General features: G+C 38.6%; 1 protein-coding gene across 2 annotated transcripts in view; it reads right to left on the reverse strand.

Moving 5' to 3' along the window:
* SHTN1 (shootin 1) overlaps positions 1-16,971 on the reverse strand; it is a 905,549-nt gene that overhangs the window by 34,798 nt on the left and 853,780 nt on the right. For both annotated transcript variants that reach the window (XM_050803967.1, XM_050803968.1), the window contains 3 exons: positions 10,172-10,325; positions 7,977-8,076; positions 1,613-1,695 (listed from right to left, as the gene is read on the reverse strand). In XM_050803967.1, the coding sequence (XP_050659924.1) occupies positions 1,613-1,695; positions 7,977-8,076; positions 10,172-10,325 (337 nt within the window). The remainder of the gene's footprint in view (positions 1-1,612; positions 1,696-7,976; positions 8,077-10,171; positions 10,326-16,971) is intronic.

The raw sequence follows: 16,971 nt of genomic DNA on the forward strand, positions 1-16,971 counted from the left end.
AATTTGCCTTACAGCCCCATTAATGTACAGAGGAATAGAGTCCAAAGGATTGCAGAAGGCAGGCACAGAAAGCCAATTCTTAGAGACAAAATCAGCTTTCATTTGTAATGGTGCTGCAAGATTCCTGCTAAGAGACAAAAAACGAAGTCCAAACTTCAATTCATTCAATATGCATGAAAGCAGGGGGATGCTGCCGAGAAGAGTAAACCCTCAAAGAGCTTACAATCTGCTCAGGGGAGAGAGGTAGAAATGACTCAAACACCACAGCCAGAGTAGAGGTAGGGAGTGGGACATTAAATCCTTAAAGTAACAGAATTTAAAGCAAAATGCTGTCACAATGCATGGTAATGAGCTACTCATGTGTTCGAAGAGTCTGGAACACAGCAGCTATCTGCCCCGAATCTGCATGGAGGCTATGGAGTTAGAACAGCAGGCACAGAGGACCAAGATCTGGCCCCCTTGTTTTAAGCCTTTGCTGTCACTGTGGGTGCACACCAAGCCGACTCCAGTGCATCTAGCCACTTGCTGGCTCTGCTCAATGGGAGGGCCCTTCTCCCTCCAGTCCCATCTAATCATTGTCCTGTATATCTCTATCTCCAGTGAACCAGAGTCCTGTGAATTTTACCTCCCTAAATAGTTCCTGAATTCATGCATGTCTCTCTACCCCTGCTGCTACCACCCTCATCGAAGCTACCATCAACATTCATCTGAATGACTGCAATAGTCTTCCCTCATCCACCCTCATCCATTTACAGTCTGTTCTCTCACTGCAGCCAGTGCGATTTTTTTTAAGGACAATTCTCATCATGTTATACCTCTGCTTAAAATTTCTACTGCTCTTAGGAGAAATTCCAGAACCTTGACCTTGACCTCCAGAATCTGGCTCCTGCCTACCTATTAGACCTCCTCTCTTGGCCACCATGTTCCAGTCATATCAACTTTCTTTCAGTTTCCTAATATACCAAGTTCCTTCCTGGACACTTTGGACCTTTGAATCCGCTGCTCCTCTATTTGAAATGGTTTTACCCTAAACACCACCCACCCGACCCACCTAATGTTCTAAAGGCGCAATTACTCAGCTTGAACATCACTTTCAGACACCAGCAGTCCACTTCCACTATCTCTTAGCACCGTGTACTCCTCCTTAATTGTATTTAAATAATTACATATTTACTTGTTTACTTCCTGCCTAGTTACACTAGAATGTAACTTCTATATCGTGTATCTCCAGCACACAACAGTGTAGTAGTACATACTAAGTGTTTGACAAAGTCCCAGGTCACTTGCTACCAACTCTAAGAAGTCTTGCCCCAAATCCCTCATTTGGAATTACTCCCTCTCTCTCCAGTACACTCCAAGGTACCCTGACCTTTAATGAAAATATATTTGCCAGTATGTCTCTCATTACAGTGAGGTGTGCGTGTTTATCTCCTCTAGATAATAAACTACAGGAAGGCAATGACAGTCACTGGTTCATTCTTATAGCTGTTCAGTGCTTTATACTATAAATGTTATACAACAACATGTTTATTGTCAAAGAACTTAACAAACATGTGAATTGCCCCCAAGCCGTACACCGTCAAGCACTTACACCAATGGAAGTGATGCTTACTTGCTTCTGGTTGAGTTGCCTTTTCTTTCTTAGCACCACTGCCACTGGGGTGGGATCGTTTCCTGATCATGGACATGAGGGATCTTTGGGAGAAAGAAAAAGATCAACAGGAGATTACTGGATACCTAGATCCTAAATAATCAGTAAAAATCTCACTCTTTGGTAGGTGCATGAATATACAACTACAATTTAAGTCGTCTACTTTCCATTTTTAATAATATTAAAGTTTTCATCACTTTACAGAAGAGAAACACATCTCATCCTCTTCAGTATAAAACCAAACTAATTATTGGAGAAAGTACACTGCTATAACTAATAGTAAAATGCATACAGACTTAACAAAGGAAAAGAGACAAAAAATTTCAATACACATATATATAAAATTCAGAAATAGTTATCTATGTACTATGTTAGGGAGGAGAGAAGAATGAAAGAATTAGGGAGTGTTTCATAGTAAGAAGTGTATGTTACCAGTACATACCTATTTGTGAACTATGCGTATAAAAACATCTGAATCCACATGATGTAGACCAAATACTTACGGATAAAACATATTTACACCACTCTCTCTGGCCCATTTAAAAACAAATCTATGTAAAATCAAATTATGATAAATTTGACTATACTAAAATTGTATCACCTTTGATATGCAGAATAAAAAGACAAGGATATATAACGAAATTCTACAGGTCAATGAGAAGAAGCGCATAATCCAAAATGGAAGAGAACCTTGCAACTCCAAAAAAGATGCCCACATTTCCAATACATATACAAAAGAGGTGCTTGACTTCATTAGCTGTTAGGCAAACACAAACCCACACTGGGATATCACTATACATTCAGCAAACAGACAAAATAAATCTGGTAATATCAAGTGTTAGTGGGTCTGTGGAGTAACAGAAGTTCTCAAACCAAAGAGGATATATAAATTAATAGTACATTCCACTCTGGAAAACTCTTTGTAATTATCTAGTAGAGTAAAAAATATATGTATCTTATGAGCCAGTGATTCCACTGCCACATATCCTACAGAAAGGCAAGCACTTGTGCACCAGGATACATGAACAAGAATGCTCATGAAGAATTTCCGTAATTCCACAGAACTGGTAATAACTCAAATGTCCATCAGCACCACAATGGATAAGTACATTCTGAGACTTTCATAAAGTGAATTAGATATCAGTGAATATGAATGGACTTAAGCTACACAACAGATGAATCTTACACAATAGCATAGAGTAGGCTGGGAGCGGTGGCTCACACCTGCAATCCCAGTACTTTGGGAGGCCAAGGTGGGCGGATCACCTGAGGTCAGGAGTTCGAGACCAGCCTTGCCAACATGGTGAAACCCTGTCTCTACTAAAAATATGAAAAAATTAGCTGGGTCTGGTGGCGGGTGTCTGTAATCCCAGCTACTTGGGAAGCTGAGGCAGGAGAATCGCTTGAACCTGGGAGGCAGAGGTTGCAGTGAGCCAAGATCGCACCACTGCACTCCAGCCTGGGCAACAAGAGTGAAACTCCATCTAAAAAAAAAAATATACACATATAAATAAATAAAAATAATAATGTAGACTAAAAAGAGCAAGACCACAATGATACATGAAAATTCCAATTATATAAAGTTCAAAACCAAGCCATACAGATATTTACAGTAGTTTAGGAATACATGTTAGGCAGGAAAATTTTTCTTCAATAATGCAAGGAAATGATCACCATAAAAGACAGCGATTAGAGAGAAAGGTGCTTATCTTTGGAAAAGGGTCAAAGGAAAGAATTAGGGTGCCAGTATTGCCTATTTCTTGATTTGGAGGGTGATTACACAGATGTTCACTTTAACATTATTTTAAAACTGTCCATTGGCTTGTATACACATCTGCATATATTATCATTTCCTCCATAAAATGTTTACCAAAACATGAGTAAATCAATAATTTTTGAATTCCTTCAGCTGCATCATAAATGAACTCAGTGTGGTGAACTGTATTTGCAAAAGAGTCCAGCAATAGAAAACAAATACCTGGAGGATAAGAAAGGCATAATGTTGCCCTTAGGAAAAGGGGCAAATGGATATACAGAGTAACGCTTGTTCAGAAGATATCACCACCCAATGCTTCTTTTTTATCCTTTTTTTTTTTTTTTTTTTTTTTTTTTCTGAGACGGGGTCTCACTCTGTTGCCCACGCTGGAGTGCAAGGGCACGATCACCACTCATTGCAGCTCTGATCTCCTGCGCTCAAGTGATCTTCCTGCCTCAGCCTTTGGAGTAGCTGGGACTACAGGCACACCATCACTCCTGGTTAATGTTTTTTAATTTTTTGGAGGGGTCTCACCATGTTGCCCAGGCTGGTCCTGAACTCCTGGCCTCAATCTTCCTGCCTTGGCCTCCCAAAAGGCTGGGATTACAGAGGTGAGCCATTGTGCCCAGCCTCCAGTTTCCTAATCATTATAATTTCTAGCTATTTTAACTTTTCACTTCTACGTTTGCTTATATTATTAATCCCCTTCCTAATTGCCTTTCCTTAAAATTCCCAGACTCACTGGATAATCTCCCATAAAGCACAGTAGAAAGAAAAAAACACATCCTGCTCTATCTAGCTTGGCAACCAATCACGGAGCTTCTGACTTTGTCTAGTTTCTCTTCTTTGGGCTTGCAATGGCCAAATGGAATTAAATTATTTTCACAAAAGTTAGAAATTCTAATTTACATAGAACTTTGAAATAAGTACATTTTATTCTGGAAGTTATAAAGAATAAAATAAACTTTACTTGCTCAATTTGCCATTCTGTCAGCTGAATCTACTTGTTACCACTCCATGGTGGGCTGGGTGTGAGGACGGTTCTCACTAATCAGAGGTCTCACCTTACCCTCGCACCACACTCTGCACTGACTTCGCCTCTGCTTCTGCGAGGAAATTTTGCAAGTGTACATTATTGTACATAAACATGATGAAGCAGGAATTTATTTTTACTGCTCAGAGTACTTATATATATATTTACACGTGTGAAGAATAATACCTGTTTATTAGCATAAACCACCTAGATGACAGAAAGCGTTAGCGTAAAGGATTCTGAGTTGAAGCGTAAGCTGTAGACATACAGTGCTCAGAGGAAAATCACTGCAATATTAAAACCAACAGTCAAGATGGGACTCACACTACAGGGAAGGCAGGACTCACAGGCCAGAGGAGATTAGGTCAAGACATCTGGGACCCATACTCAAACCTCTGGCCATCACCGCCCCATTTCACTGTCATTTCAATTGAATGAATAAAATTTCAGACACGTGTCATCCCAAGACGGAACATTTCAGTGGAGAATTTTCACCCGTTAGGTTTTTTTTTTTTTTTTTTTTTTTTTTTTTTTGAGACAGAGTCTTGCTCTGTCGCCCAGGCTGGAGTGCAGTGGTGCGATCTTGGCTCACTGCAAGCTCTGCCTCCCAGGTTCCTGCCATTCTCCTGCCTCAGCCTCCCAAGTAGCTGGGACTACAGGCGCCTGCCACCATGCCCGGCTAATTTTTTGTATTTTCAGTAGAGACGGAGTTTCACTGTGTTAGCCAGGATGGTCTTGATCTCCTGACCTTGTGATCTGCCCGCGTCGGCCTCCCAAAGTGCTGGGATTACAGGCGTGAGCCACCGCGCCCAACCTTCACCTGTTAGTTTTTCAAGTGTCCGTCATGGCTACTGTGATAGTTATTTTGTGTGTCAACTTGACTGGGCCAGAGATACTTGGTTAAACATGATTCTGGTGTTTCCATGAGGATGTTGTGGATGACATTAACATTTCAATCAGTAGACTGAGTAAAGCAGATGGTCCTCCCTGAGGTAGGTGGCCCTCAGCCAATCATTTGAAGGCCTAATTAGAACAACAAGGCTGATCCTCCCTCAACTAACAGGGACTTCCTCCTGCCTGACTGCCTTCAAACTGGGTTATTGGCTTTTTATTGCTTTCGAACTTGAACTGAAACACTGCCACTTCCTGGGTCTGGAGCCTGTCAAACTTTGGAATAAAACTACACCATAGGTTCTCCCAGTTCTCAGGCCCCTAGACTCAGCCTGGAACCACACCACTGATTCTTTTGGCTGTCCAGCTCGCCAACTCACCCTACAGATCTTAGGGCTTGACAGCCTCCATAATCACATGAGCCAATTTCTTATAATAAATCTGTATTTATATCTGCCTATATCTGTATCTACAGATATACATGTTCTGTTTCTCTTAAAAAAAAACACACAATAGCCTCAACCCTCTCCCCATGAACTATATCTGCATAAAACCTGTCCTACTTTCACTGCCACTGGGACAAAGTGACCAAGATTTGCCTTCTTCCTCTTTCTTCTATCTATTCTTGGAGTCAAATGAGTGGGAAGAGAAGGGAAAAGCAGTAAGGCCACTTAAAAAAGCCACAGGCCCCGGTCTTTTTTTTTTTCTTCCCGCTTTCATTTCTAACCATGATTTACATCAGGATAAAACAAATGGGTCAGGAACAAAGTTAGAAAACTTTGATTTGTAAATACAAAATCCACTCAAACTCAATACATATGCAAATATACCTCTTTGGCAAGAAAGCACTCCTCACAAAAAAAAACCTCTTTTCTTTCAAAAATTATGTCCTATACTATTTAAATTCATCTTAAAATAAAAATCATATTATTCAATCAAATTTTCTTTAAAGAGCCTTATAAAAGAGTTCACACTTGAGACAAAAATAGTCCTGAACATTCATTGCTCAGCGTAACTGTAAAGTGCTCTTTGGGAAAAAAAATTCGACTTAGGTTATACTTCTAATTCTAGGGGGCTCTCAACACTTCTGAGAATAAAAATTAAAGGCCACCAGCAAGACGGTAATTACTTTTTATTCGTTCTCACTCTTCGTGGACAGAAGTGACCTTTCTTATCAGCTCAAAATCCCAGACCTTTGAGAAAGATCAAAGTGATGAATTTCCAATTTTAAATGTCAAATCCAGAATATCTCCTACAGATTTAGCTACCCGGGAGAGAAAGATTTTAAAATACCTGAAATTCTTTCAATTGACTCTTGGCTCCATCACGTGTAAAAATTATTTTGCCTTAACTACTTCAATGGCTTAAAGTAGATTATGTCATATCCTACTCAGTAAGGAAAACTAATGAGACTCTTTTTAAAAGGCAAAGTCCCACTTTCATAGTCGTGTGGGAGGAACATGCTACACATTCTATTCAGATGGATCAGCAAAGGTGCAAAGTATGAATAAATGGCCTCTCTGTGTGAAAGGATTAAACAAATCACATGAGTTAATGAAAGGTAAAAAAAAAAAAAAAAAAACTAGCAAAGGTTTTTAAATGCCATTTATTAAAGAATAAATTATACAAAAGCAACTAACATCATGACATGAGCACATATGTTGTCACCTTGGCAAGGAAGTTGTCTTATGTAATTCTGGATGGTGGCATGTGGAACCATAAAGAAGGCAAAATTTGACTCTAAATCTCCTAGTGTGTATTGTGCTCAAGTGACATACATAATGCCATCATGTCACTTTAGGCTTCAGAAAATACGAATTCCTGTCTGCATATGTGACTTCCTGTCACAAGAATTTAAACATAATTTATCTTTCTTATGGAAGGCTCCTCTCTTAGCCTTACTAAAGGTATAAATATGAGGAGAGAGATAAAAGTAATTAATACATCTAGTTTAATTACTAGTTCATAACAATTAGTATGTTTACATTTTCATTTAGTATTTTTATTTTTAAAATAATTGAACAAACCAGAGCTTTTCAAATTCGAATTAGCAAGACAGGAAAGTAAACATATTCTGGAGAAGCTCAAAATTCCTTGTTCTTACCATTAAAGGAAATCTTAATGTTATTGAATGAAATTTATATATTACAAGAAGGGAATAATATATTGGCTTATTAGGCCATTCTCATGCTGCTAATAAAGATACACCTGAGACTGGGTAATTATAAAGGAAAAAGGTTTAATTGACTCACAGTTCCACATGGCTGGGGAGGCCTCACAATCATGGTGGAAGGCAAGGAGAAGCAAGTCACATCTTACATGGCAGCAGGGAAGAGAGAACTTGTGCAGGGGAATTCCTCTTTATAAAACCATGAGATCTCATGAGATTCACTATCATGAGAACAGCATGGGAAAGACGCACCCTCATGATGCAATTACCTCCCATGACACGTGGGAATTGTGGGAGCTACAATTCAAGAGGAGATTTGGGTGGAGACACAACCAAACCGTATCACTGGCCTTTAGAAAAATTTCCAAGAAAAGCATCAGCTAGTATCTTTCATGCTTTTAATATGGCTCCTCTCATGGCACAATCTGATGGGGAAGAACATTTGATGCAGAGTAGTCTTCCTGGATATGCTTACCGGATAGGATTGGGAGGTGGAGGGGGAAGTGGTGGTGGAGGAGGAGGTGGTGGAGGTACTGAATTCTCAGACTGGTTCACTCGTTTCTGGAGTTCATCAACTGCACAGAGAGCAAGCATTCAGAAGAGAGCTGAAACAAGCAACTAAACATTGTTTATACATGTGAAAGAAAGAACATAACCTTTCTCAGTAAGTTCTTTTTATTAAGGCAAAATAAAAAATTTCAATATGAAATTGCAGACCTTTTTAAACTTTTCACTATCTAGTCTATTGCTAATGCAAGAGAGGACCCCCATCTATCAATATTAAATGTTATCTTTTTGCTGTATATACAACTTTAGAAAAGAAAAAACAATCAAAACAATGGCTGAAGGGTAGGAAGAAGTGAGTAGGCTGAAGAAATATTTGTTAACAACGAAGTATATTACTCAAACACTAAGAAATTGTTAATACTTGACTTTAAAAGTGTACAGACCAAGAATTAATTTTAAAGATGACATTTAGTAATGAATTTTAATAACTGCATACTTCTCTCCCCTGCTTAATTTCCTTCAAAAACTGCAAATACTAGAGTCTTTGATTTTAACCAGATTCAGCTTCCTAAATCTGTAACTCAGAAACTTTTTGCTCTTTTGAAGATATTTCTGGAAATGCACCATATTCCTTCAAGTCTTTCATGAAGCAGGCATTTTACTTAGGAAGCACCAATGATGTCAAAGTGCCTATGAATGGTGCTACAGGAGACATAACACCTGACTTCAAGGAACTGAACTTGTTTATAGCACAGATGCTAACACCTATGAGATAATGGGTAAAAGGTGCTGCATACTGTTGGCATTCAGAGGTAGCTCTCCCCGTCCACAGCCATTCCACTTTCCCCAACTAAGTGTACCCCCAAGGATCTGTCCATTTGTATTTACCCTCAACACTTAAATAGGCAGTGTGGGCTATGCTCTCCAAAACTGAGAATCCACTGGTCATTTCATGTGTATGCACCTATCCCTCCAAGAGGAATCTGAGTTCTCTGAAGACAAAAAGCATGGTTCCTTTTCCTTCTGTCTCTTTTTTTTTTTTTTTTTTTTTTGAGATGGAGTCTTGCTGTGTTGCCCAGGCTGGAGTGCAGTGGCGTGATCTCGGCTCACTGCAAGCTCCACCTCCCAGGTTCACGCCATTCTCCTGTCTCAGCCTCCCAAGTAGTGTATCCTAGGATAGGGCTGGGTACACACACAGCAGATGCTAAGTATTAATAAAAGGCATTCAGAATTGAACCTCATGTGTTTCCAGTGTCTGCCTCCTCCATTCATAATAAAAGTGGCTTTGGCTACAGGCTACTCTGATATTCACTAAAAAGAATGGAATATTTCTTAATTTTGGATCAATTAAAAAATAAATGATAATCAATTTTTATTGTGGATTAGAAAGCACTGAATGCTTTTAAAAGGAAAAAAGACCTACGTGGTTCTTCTGCATAGGTTTCAAAATTCTAGTATAAAATTAACCAAAAAATATCTGAAGTGAATATTGAAGCTATTATAAAGGGAATGTACCTGCCTTCTTAAATTACCGACCTTCCAACAGAGACTTACACATATGCCTGTATAATAATCTAACTCGCACATTCCCGTTAAGCCTTCTAGAACTGAATGAATAAATCTTTTGATTTAAGTATCCCCTGGTGTTTTAAAAAGTTTTCCATTTAATAGATATATTGTTGCCCAGTTCATTGTTAGGTACGATATAGAAAGTATTATTTCATGTGTATAATTAGACACCAAAGACGAAGGTGGTATGAACACCAAAGATGAAGATAGTATGTTTAAAAAGTTTAATTATTTCTAAAAATGCAACTCTAAGTGAACAACATAAAGTACATAATGAATATTCACCTCTGAAGCTCTGAAAAATGCTGAAAAGTTTGGTCCTCCTATGCTAATGGTATCTCTGTGTCTTAATTCTGTATATGATGTTTATAAGGGCTCTAAGTCCAAAAAAGAAGTCTAAATATTTGTGAATTATTTAATACAGCAGCTATTCTACTGAATTGCAATGGTTAGAAATGAAGGAACTTAAAAACAAGTCTTGGTATTTTTCCACAGCATTCAGTAAATGTTCTAGACTACATGCCAGGTTTTGTACTAGGCATGAGTAATTCAAAGATTAATAGTAAGACATAGTAGCCTACTCAATGCTTTTACCAGAGTGCTTTAAATTTCTGGCTTTCTCTTCGGAATTCTGATATTTCAATTCCAATTCCTTTTTATCTTCTTCTAGAAGCTCCAGTTGCTGTTTAAGGTTGTGTATTTCTTTGTGGAGTGTTTCATTTTCTAGTTGCTCTTCTAATTCTTTGACCTATACGTTATTAAAAAAAAAAAAAAAAAAAAAAAAAAAAAAAAAAAAAGACTTTTATGGGTGACAGTTTTTCCTTTGTCAAAGAAAAGAAAGGGAAAAAATAAGTATTTCCCTTTGACCGTACTTCATAGCAAACAGATTCCGATCCATCTTAACAACCATGCAAATTCTAGATACAATTAACACAAAATCAAAATCAGCTCTTTGATTTAAAATAAATTTACTGGGAGTTATGTACTAGACACTTGAATTTTTTTAAGTTTTATTTTAGGTTTGGGATACATGTGCAGGTTTGCTATATAGGTAAATTGTGTGTCACAGAGATTTGGTGTACAGGTTGTTTCATCACCAAGGTAAAAAGCATAGTACCTGACAGATACTTTTTCGATCCTCTCTCTCCTACCCTCCACCGCCAAGTAAGCCCCAGTGTCTGTTGTTCCCTTCTTTGTGTCCATGCGTAATCAATGCTTAGCTCCCACTTAGAAGTGAGAACATTTGGTTTTCTATTCCTATGTTAGTTCCCTTAGGATTATGGCCTCCAGTTCCAATCATGTTGCTACAAAGGACATTATCTCATTCCTTTTTATGGCTACATAGTATTCCATGGTATAATGCGTACCACATTTTCTTTATCCAGTCTACCACGGATGGGCACTGAGGTTGACTCTACAATTTTGCTATTGCGTATAGTGCTGCGATGAATATATACGTGCATGTGTCTTTATGGTAGAACGATTTATATTCCTTTGGGCATATATCCAATAATGGGATTGTTGGGTTGAATGGTATTTCTGTTTTAAGTTCTTTGAGAAATCGCCACACTGCTTTCCATAATGGCTGAACTTACATTCCCACCAGCAGTGTTTAAGTGTCCTATTTCTCTGAAACCTTGCCAATATCTGCTATTTTTTGACGTTTTAATAACAGCCATTCTGACTGACACGAGATGGTATCTCATTGTGGTTTTGATTTTCATTTCTCTAATGATTAGGCATTTTTTATATGCTTGTTAGTCACACAGACACTTTAATTTTTAAGTATGAGTCACTTTTGTAACCATTTTCAAAAGAAAAATTCAGGTAATATTTTAAAAGACCCCGGGGGACACAAATTTAGTAATAAGTATCAAAAGTCTTCAAAAAAAAAGAAAGAAAGGCTTTTGATTCAGTAAAACCACTTTTAGAAATTATTTTTAAAAATACTCTGAAATGCATTCACAGAAGTGGTTTTTTGCTTTGTTTTGTTTTTGCTTTTGTTTTTGTTTTGAGACAGAGTCTCACTCTTTTGGCCAGGCTGGAGTGCAGTGGCGCAATCTGGGCTCACTGCAAACTCCGCCTCCCAGGTTTAGGCAATTCTTGTGCCTCAGCCTTCTGAGTAGCTGGGGCTACAGGCACATGTCACCACACCCAGCTAATTTTTGTATTTTTAGTAGAGACAGGGTTTCACCACACTGGCCAGGCTAGTTTCGAACTCCTGGCCTTAAGTGATCCACCTGCTTCGGCCTCCCAAGGTGTTGAGATTACGGGCATGAGCCACCACACCTGGCCTGGAGTGTTCTTTACAACAGCAAAATGCTGCAAATAACCTAAATGTCCACCAATATTTTTGATTTAATAAATTATGGCATGTTTATTCAATGAAATATGATGCAACTATTTTAAATCACATAGTTAACTATATACTGACATGAGAAGATATATTACCAATGGAAAAAAAATCAGGGCATAAAATAGTATGCATGGTATGATTCAATTTAAACAAACTATATTTATAAAGTTATATATTTACAGAAAGTTCAGCTATGCACCAAAATATGGGATACTTGGTTAATCTTCTTTAACTTTTGCTATATTTTAAAAATGTATTATAAGGAGCATATGTTATTTTTATAATTGCAAAAACCATATGCTGTGCTTAAAAGACTGCTGCATCTGCAAGGGAACTTACAGACAGCTAAGAAACATTTTAAGCCACATACAGATGGTCCCCAATTTAGGATGGTTTGAGATACAGTTTTTCGACTTTACAATGGTGTGAAAGTGACACGCATTCAATACAAACCACACTTCGAATTCTGGATTTTGATCTTTTCCCAGGCTCGCAATGTGTAACAAGATACTCTCTCACAACCCTCTGCAACAGCAGCCAGCCACAGCTCCCAGTCAGTCACATGATCATGCAAGTAAATAACTGATACTCTAGAGCCGGGGTCCCCAAACCCCGGGTCTTGGACCGGTACTGGCCCATGGCCTGTTAGGAACCAGACTGCACAGAAGGTTAGCAGCAGGCATGAGCAAGCATTACCGCCTGAGCTCTACCTTGTCAGATCAGCAGCAGCAAGAGACTCTTATAGAACTGCGAACCCTATTGTGAACTGCACATGCAAGGGATCTAGGTTGGCCGCTCTTTATGAGAATCTAATGCCTGATGATCTGAGGTGCTGCAGTTTCATCACAAAACCATCCCCCACCCTTTTCCCTCCCCAGTCCATGGAAAAAGTGTCTTCCACGAAACTGGTCCCTAGTGCCAAAAAGAATGGGGACTGATGCTCTAGTTTTCCAGTTTTGATTGATGCTCTGTGTTTCCAGTTGACTCTGCCCAACTGTAGGCTAATGTAAGTGTTCTGAGCACGTTTAAGGTAGGCTAGGCTAAACTATGATATTCAGCAGGTTAGGTATATTATTTTTGATTTACAATATTTTCAACTAACATGGGTTTATCAGGATGTAACCCCATCGTAAGTCAAGGATCATCTGTATATGAAAAGACTGTAAGAATAACTGTATATATACAGAGTATAACAGTTTTAGAAATAGTGATTATTATAATGTCATTGACAACTTTAATCTTCAGTATCCAACAAGGTATACATACAACAATTTAATCTTTTTTTTTTTTTTTTTTTTTTTTTGAGACGGAGTCTCGCTCTGTCGCCCAGGCTGGAGTGCAGTGGCCGGATCTCAGCTCACTGCAAGCTCCGCCTCCCGGGTTTACGCCATTCTCCTGCCTCAGCCTCCCGAGTAGCTGGGACTACAGGCACCCGCCATGTCGCCCGGCTAGTTTTTTGTATTTTTTAGTAGAGACGGGGTTTCACCATGTTAGCCAGGATGGTGTCGATCTCCTGACCTCGTGATCCGCCCGTCTCGGCCTCCCAAAGTGCTGGGATTACAGGCTTGAGCCACCGCGCCCGGCCAACAATTTAATCTTAAACCTCAGCTCAATTCAGTAGGTTCTAGGCATGTATTATTTGCTAAATGATTTAACTGTAAGTAGCTGGACTTTTCAGAACCAAAAGTTAAATTCTAGCATAAACTGAAACAAAAACACATTTTTTTTTCTCTTTTCTTGAAAAGTAATTCCTACACATGGGGACAAAAGAAAGAACGAAATTCTTTCGCTCCCACCCTGTTCTCCAGTTCTCTTTCCCAGGGGACTTAAAGTTACCACCTGTCCATCCAGAGGTACTCTACATATATATCAACATTTGTTTTTAAAATTCTTTTCATTATTTATTTATTACACTTTAAGTTCTGGGGTACATGTGCAGAATGTGCAGGTTTGTTACACAGGTATACACGTGCCATGGTGGTTTGCTGTACCCATCAACCTGTCTTCTACACTAGGTATTTCTCCTAATGCTCTCCCTCCCCTTGCCCCCCACCTCCCAACAGGCCCTGGTGTGTGATGTTCCCCTCACTGTGTCCATGTGTTCTCATTGTTCAACTCCCACTTATGAGTGAGTACATGCAGTGTTTGGTTTTTTGTTCCTGGATTAGTTTGCTGAAAATGACGGTTTCCAGCTTTATCCATGTCTCTGCAAAGGACACAAACACATCCTTTTTTATGGCTGTATAGTATTCCATGGTGTTTATGTGCCACATTTTCTTTATCCAGACTATCGTTGGTGGGCATTTGGGTTGGTTCCAAGTCTTTTCTATTATGAATAGTGCTGCAATAAACATGTGTGTATGTGTCTTTATAGTAGAATGATTTATAATTCTTTGGGTATATACCCAGTAATGGGATTGCTAGGTCAAATGGTATTTCTGGTTCTAGATCCTTGAGGAATCGCCACACTGTCTTCCACAACGGTTGAACTAATTTATACGCCCACCAACAGTGTAAAAGCATTCCTATTTCTCCACATTCTCTCCAGCATCTGTTGTTTCCTGACTTTTTAATAATCGCCATTCTAACTGGTGTGAGATGGTATCTCATTGCCATTTTGATTTGCATTTCTCTAATGACCAGTGATGATGAGCTTTTTTTCATATGTTTTTTTGGCCACATAAATGTCTTCTTTTGAGAAGTGTCTGGTCATATACTTTGCCCACTTTTTGATGAAATTGTTTGTTTTGTGTGTGTGTGAATTTAAGTTCCTTGTAAATTCTGGATATTAGCCTTTTGTTGGAAGGATAGATGGCAAAAATTTTCTCCCATTCTGTAGATTGCCTGTTCACTCTGATGATAGTTTCTTTTGCTGTGCATAAGTTCTTTAGTTTAATTAGATCCCATTTGTCAATTCTGGCTTTTGTTGCCATTGCTTTTGGTGTTTTAGTCATGAAGCCTTTGCCCATGCCTATGTCCTGAATGGTATTGCCTAGATTTTCTTCTAGGGTTTTTATGGTTTTAGGTCTTACATTTAAGTCTTTAATCCACCTTGAGTTAATTTTTGTATAAGGTATAAGGAAGAGGTCCAGTTTCAGTTTTCTGCATATGGCTAGCCTGTTTTCCCAACATCATTTATTAAATAGGGAAACCTTTCCCCATTGCTTGTTTTTGTCAGGTTTGTAAAAGATTAGATGGTTGTAGATGTGCGGTGTTATTTCTGGGGTCTCTGCTATGTTCCATTGGTCTATATCTCTATTTTGGTACCAGTACCATGCTGTTTTGGTTACTGCAGCCTTGTAGTATAGTTTGAAGCCAGGCAGGGTGATGACTCCAGCTTTGTTCTTTTTGCTTAGGATTGTCTTGGCAATATGGACTTTTTTTCTGGTTTCACACGAAATTTAAAGCAGGTCTTTCTAATTCTGTGAAGAAAGTCAATGGTAGCTTAATAGGGATAGCATTGAATCTATAAATTACTTTGGGCAGTACGGCCATTTTCACGATATTGATTCTTCCTATCCATGAGTATGGAATGTTTTTCCATTTGTTTGTGTCCTCTCTTATTTCCTTGAGCAGTGGTTTGTCATTCTCCTTGAAGAGGTCCTTCACATCCCTTATAAGTTGTATTCCTAGGTATTTTATTTTCTTTGCAGCAATTGTGAATGGGAGTTCACTCATGATTTGGCTCTCTGTCTGTCTATTATGGGTGTATAGGAAGCTTGTGATTTTTGCACACTGATTTTGTATCCTGAGACTTTGCTGAAGTTGCTTATCAGCTTAAGGAGATTTTGGGCTGAGATTTTGGGTTTTCTAGTATACAATCATGTAATCTGCAAACAAGAGACAATTTGACTTCCTCTCTTCCTATGTGAATACCCTTTATTTCTTTCCCTTGCCTGATTGCCCTGGCCAGAACTTTCAATACCATGTTGAATAGGAGTGGTGAGAGAGGGCATCCTTGTCATGTGCCAGTTTTCAAAGGGAATGCTTCCAGCTTTTGCTCATTCAGTATGATATTGGCTGTGAGTTTGTCATAAATAGCTCTTATTATTTTGAGATATGTTCCATCAATACCTAGTTTACTAAGACTTTTTAGCATGAAGGGGTGTTGAATTTTATTGAAGGCCTTTTCTGCATCTATTGAGATAATCATGTGGTTTTTCTCATTGGTTCTGTTTATATGATGGATTACGTTTATTGATTTGAGTATGTTGAAACAGCCTTGCATCCCAGGGATGAAGCCGACCTGATTGTGGTAGATAAGCCTTTGTATATGCTGCTGGATTTGGTTTGCCAGTATTTTATTAGGGATTCACATCGATGTTCATCAGGATATTAGCCTGAAATTTTCTTTTTTTGTTGTGTTTCTGCCAGGTTTTGGTATCAGGATGATGCTGGCCTCATAAAATGAGTTAGGGAGGAGTCCCTCTTTTTCTATTGCTTGGAATAGTTTCAGAAGGAATGATACCAGCTCCTCTTTGTACCTCTGGTAGAATTCGGCTGTGAATCCGTCTGATCCTGGGCTTTTTTTGGTTAGCAGGCTATTAATTACTGCCTCAATTTCAGAACTTGTTATTGGTCTATTCAGGGATTCAACTTCTTCCTGGTTTAGTCTTAGCAGGGTGTATGTGTCCAGGAATTTATGCATTTCTTCTAGATTTTCTAGCTTATTTGCATACAGGTGTTTATAGTATTCTCTGATGGTAGTTTGTATTTCTGTGGGATTGGTGGTAATCCCTCCTCTACATTTTTTATTGTGTCTATTTGATTCTTCTCTCTTTTCTTCTTTATTAGTTGGGCTACCAGTCTACCTATTTTGTTAATCTTTTCAAAAAAACAGCTCCTGGATTCATTGATGTTTTTTGAAGGGTTTTTCGTGTCTCTGTCTCCTTCAGTTCTGCTCTGATCTTAGTTATTTCTTGACTTCTACTAGCTTTTGAATGTGTTTGCTCTTGCTTCTCTAATTCTTTTAATTGTGATGATAGGGTGTCAATGTTAGATCTTTCCTGCTTTCTCCTGTGGGCGTTTAGTGCTATAA

This window comes from Macaca thibetana, chromosome 9, assembly GCF_024542745.1.
Source record: "Macaca thibetana thibetana isolate TM-01 chromosome 9, ASM2454274v1, whole genome shotgun sequence".
Lineage (NCBI taxonomy): Eukaryota > Metazoa > Chordata > Mammalia > Primates > Cercopithecidae > Macaca > Macaca thibetana.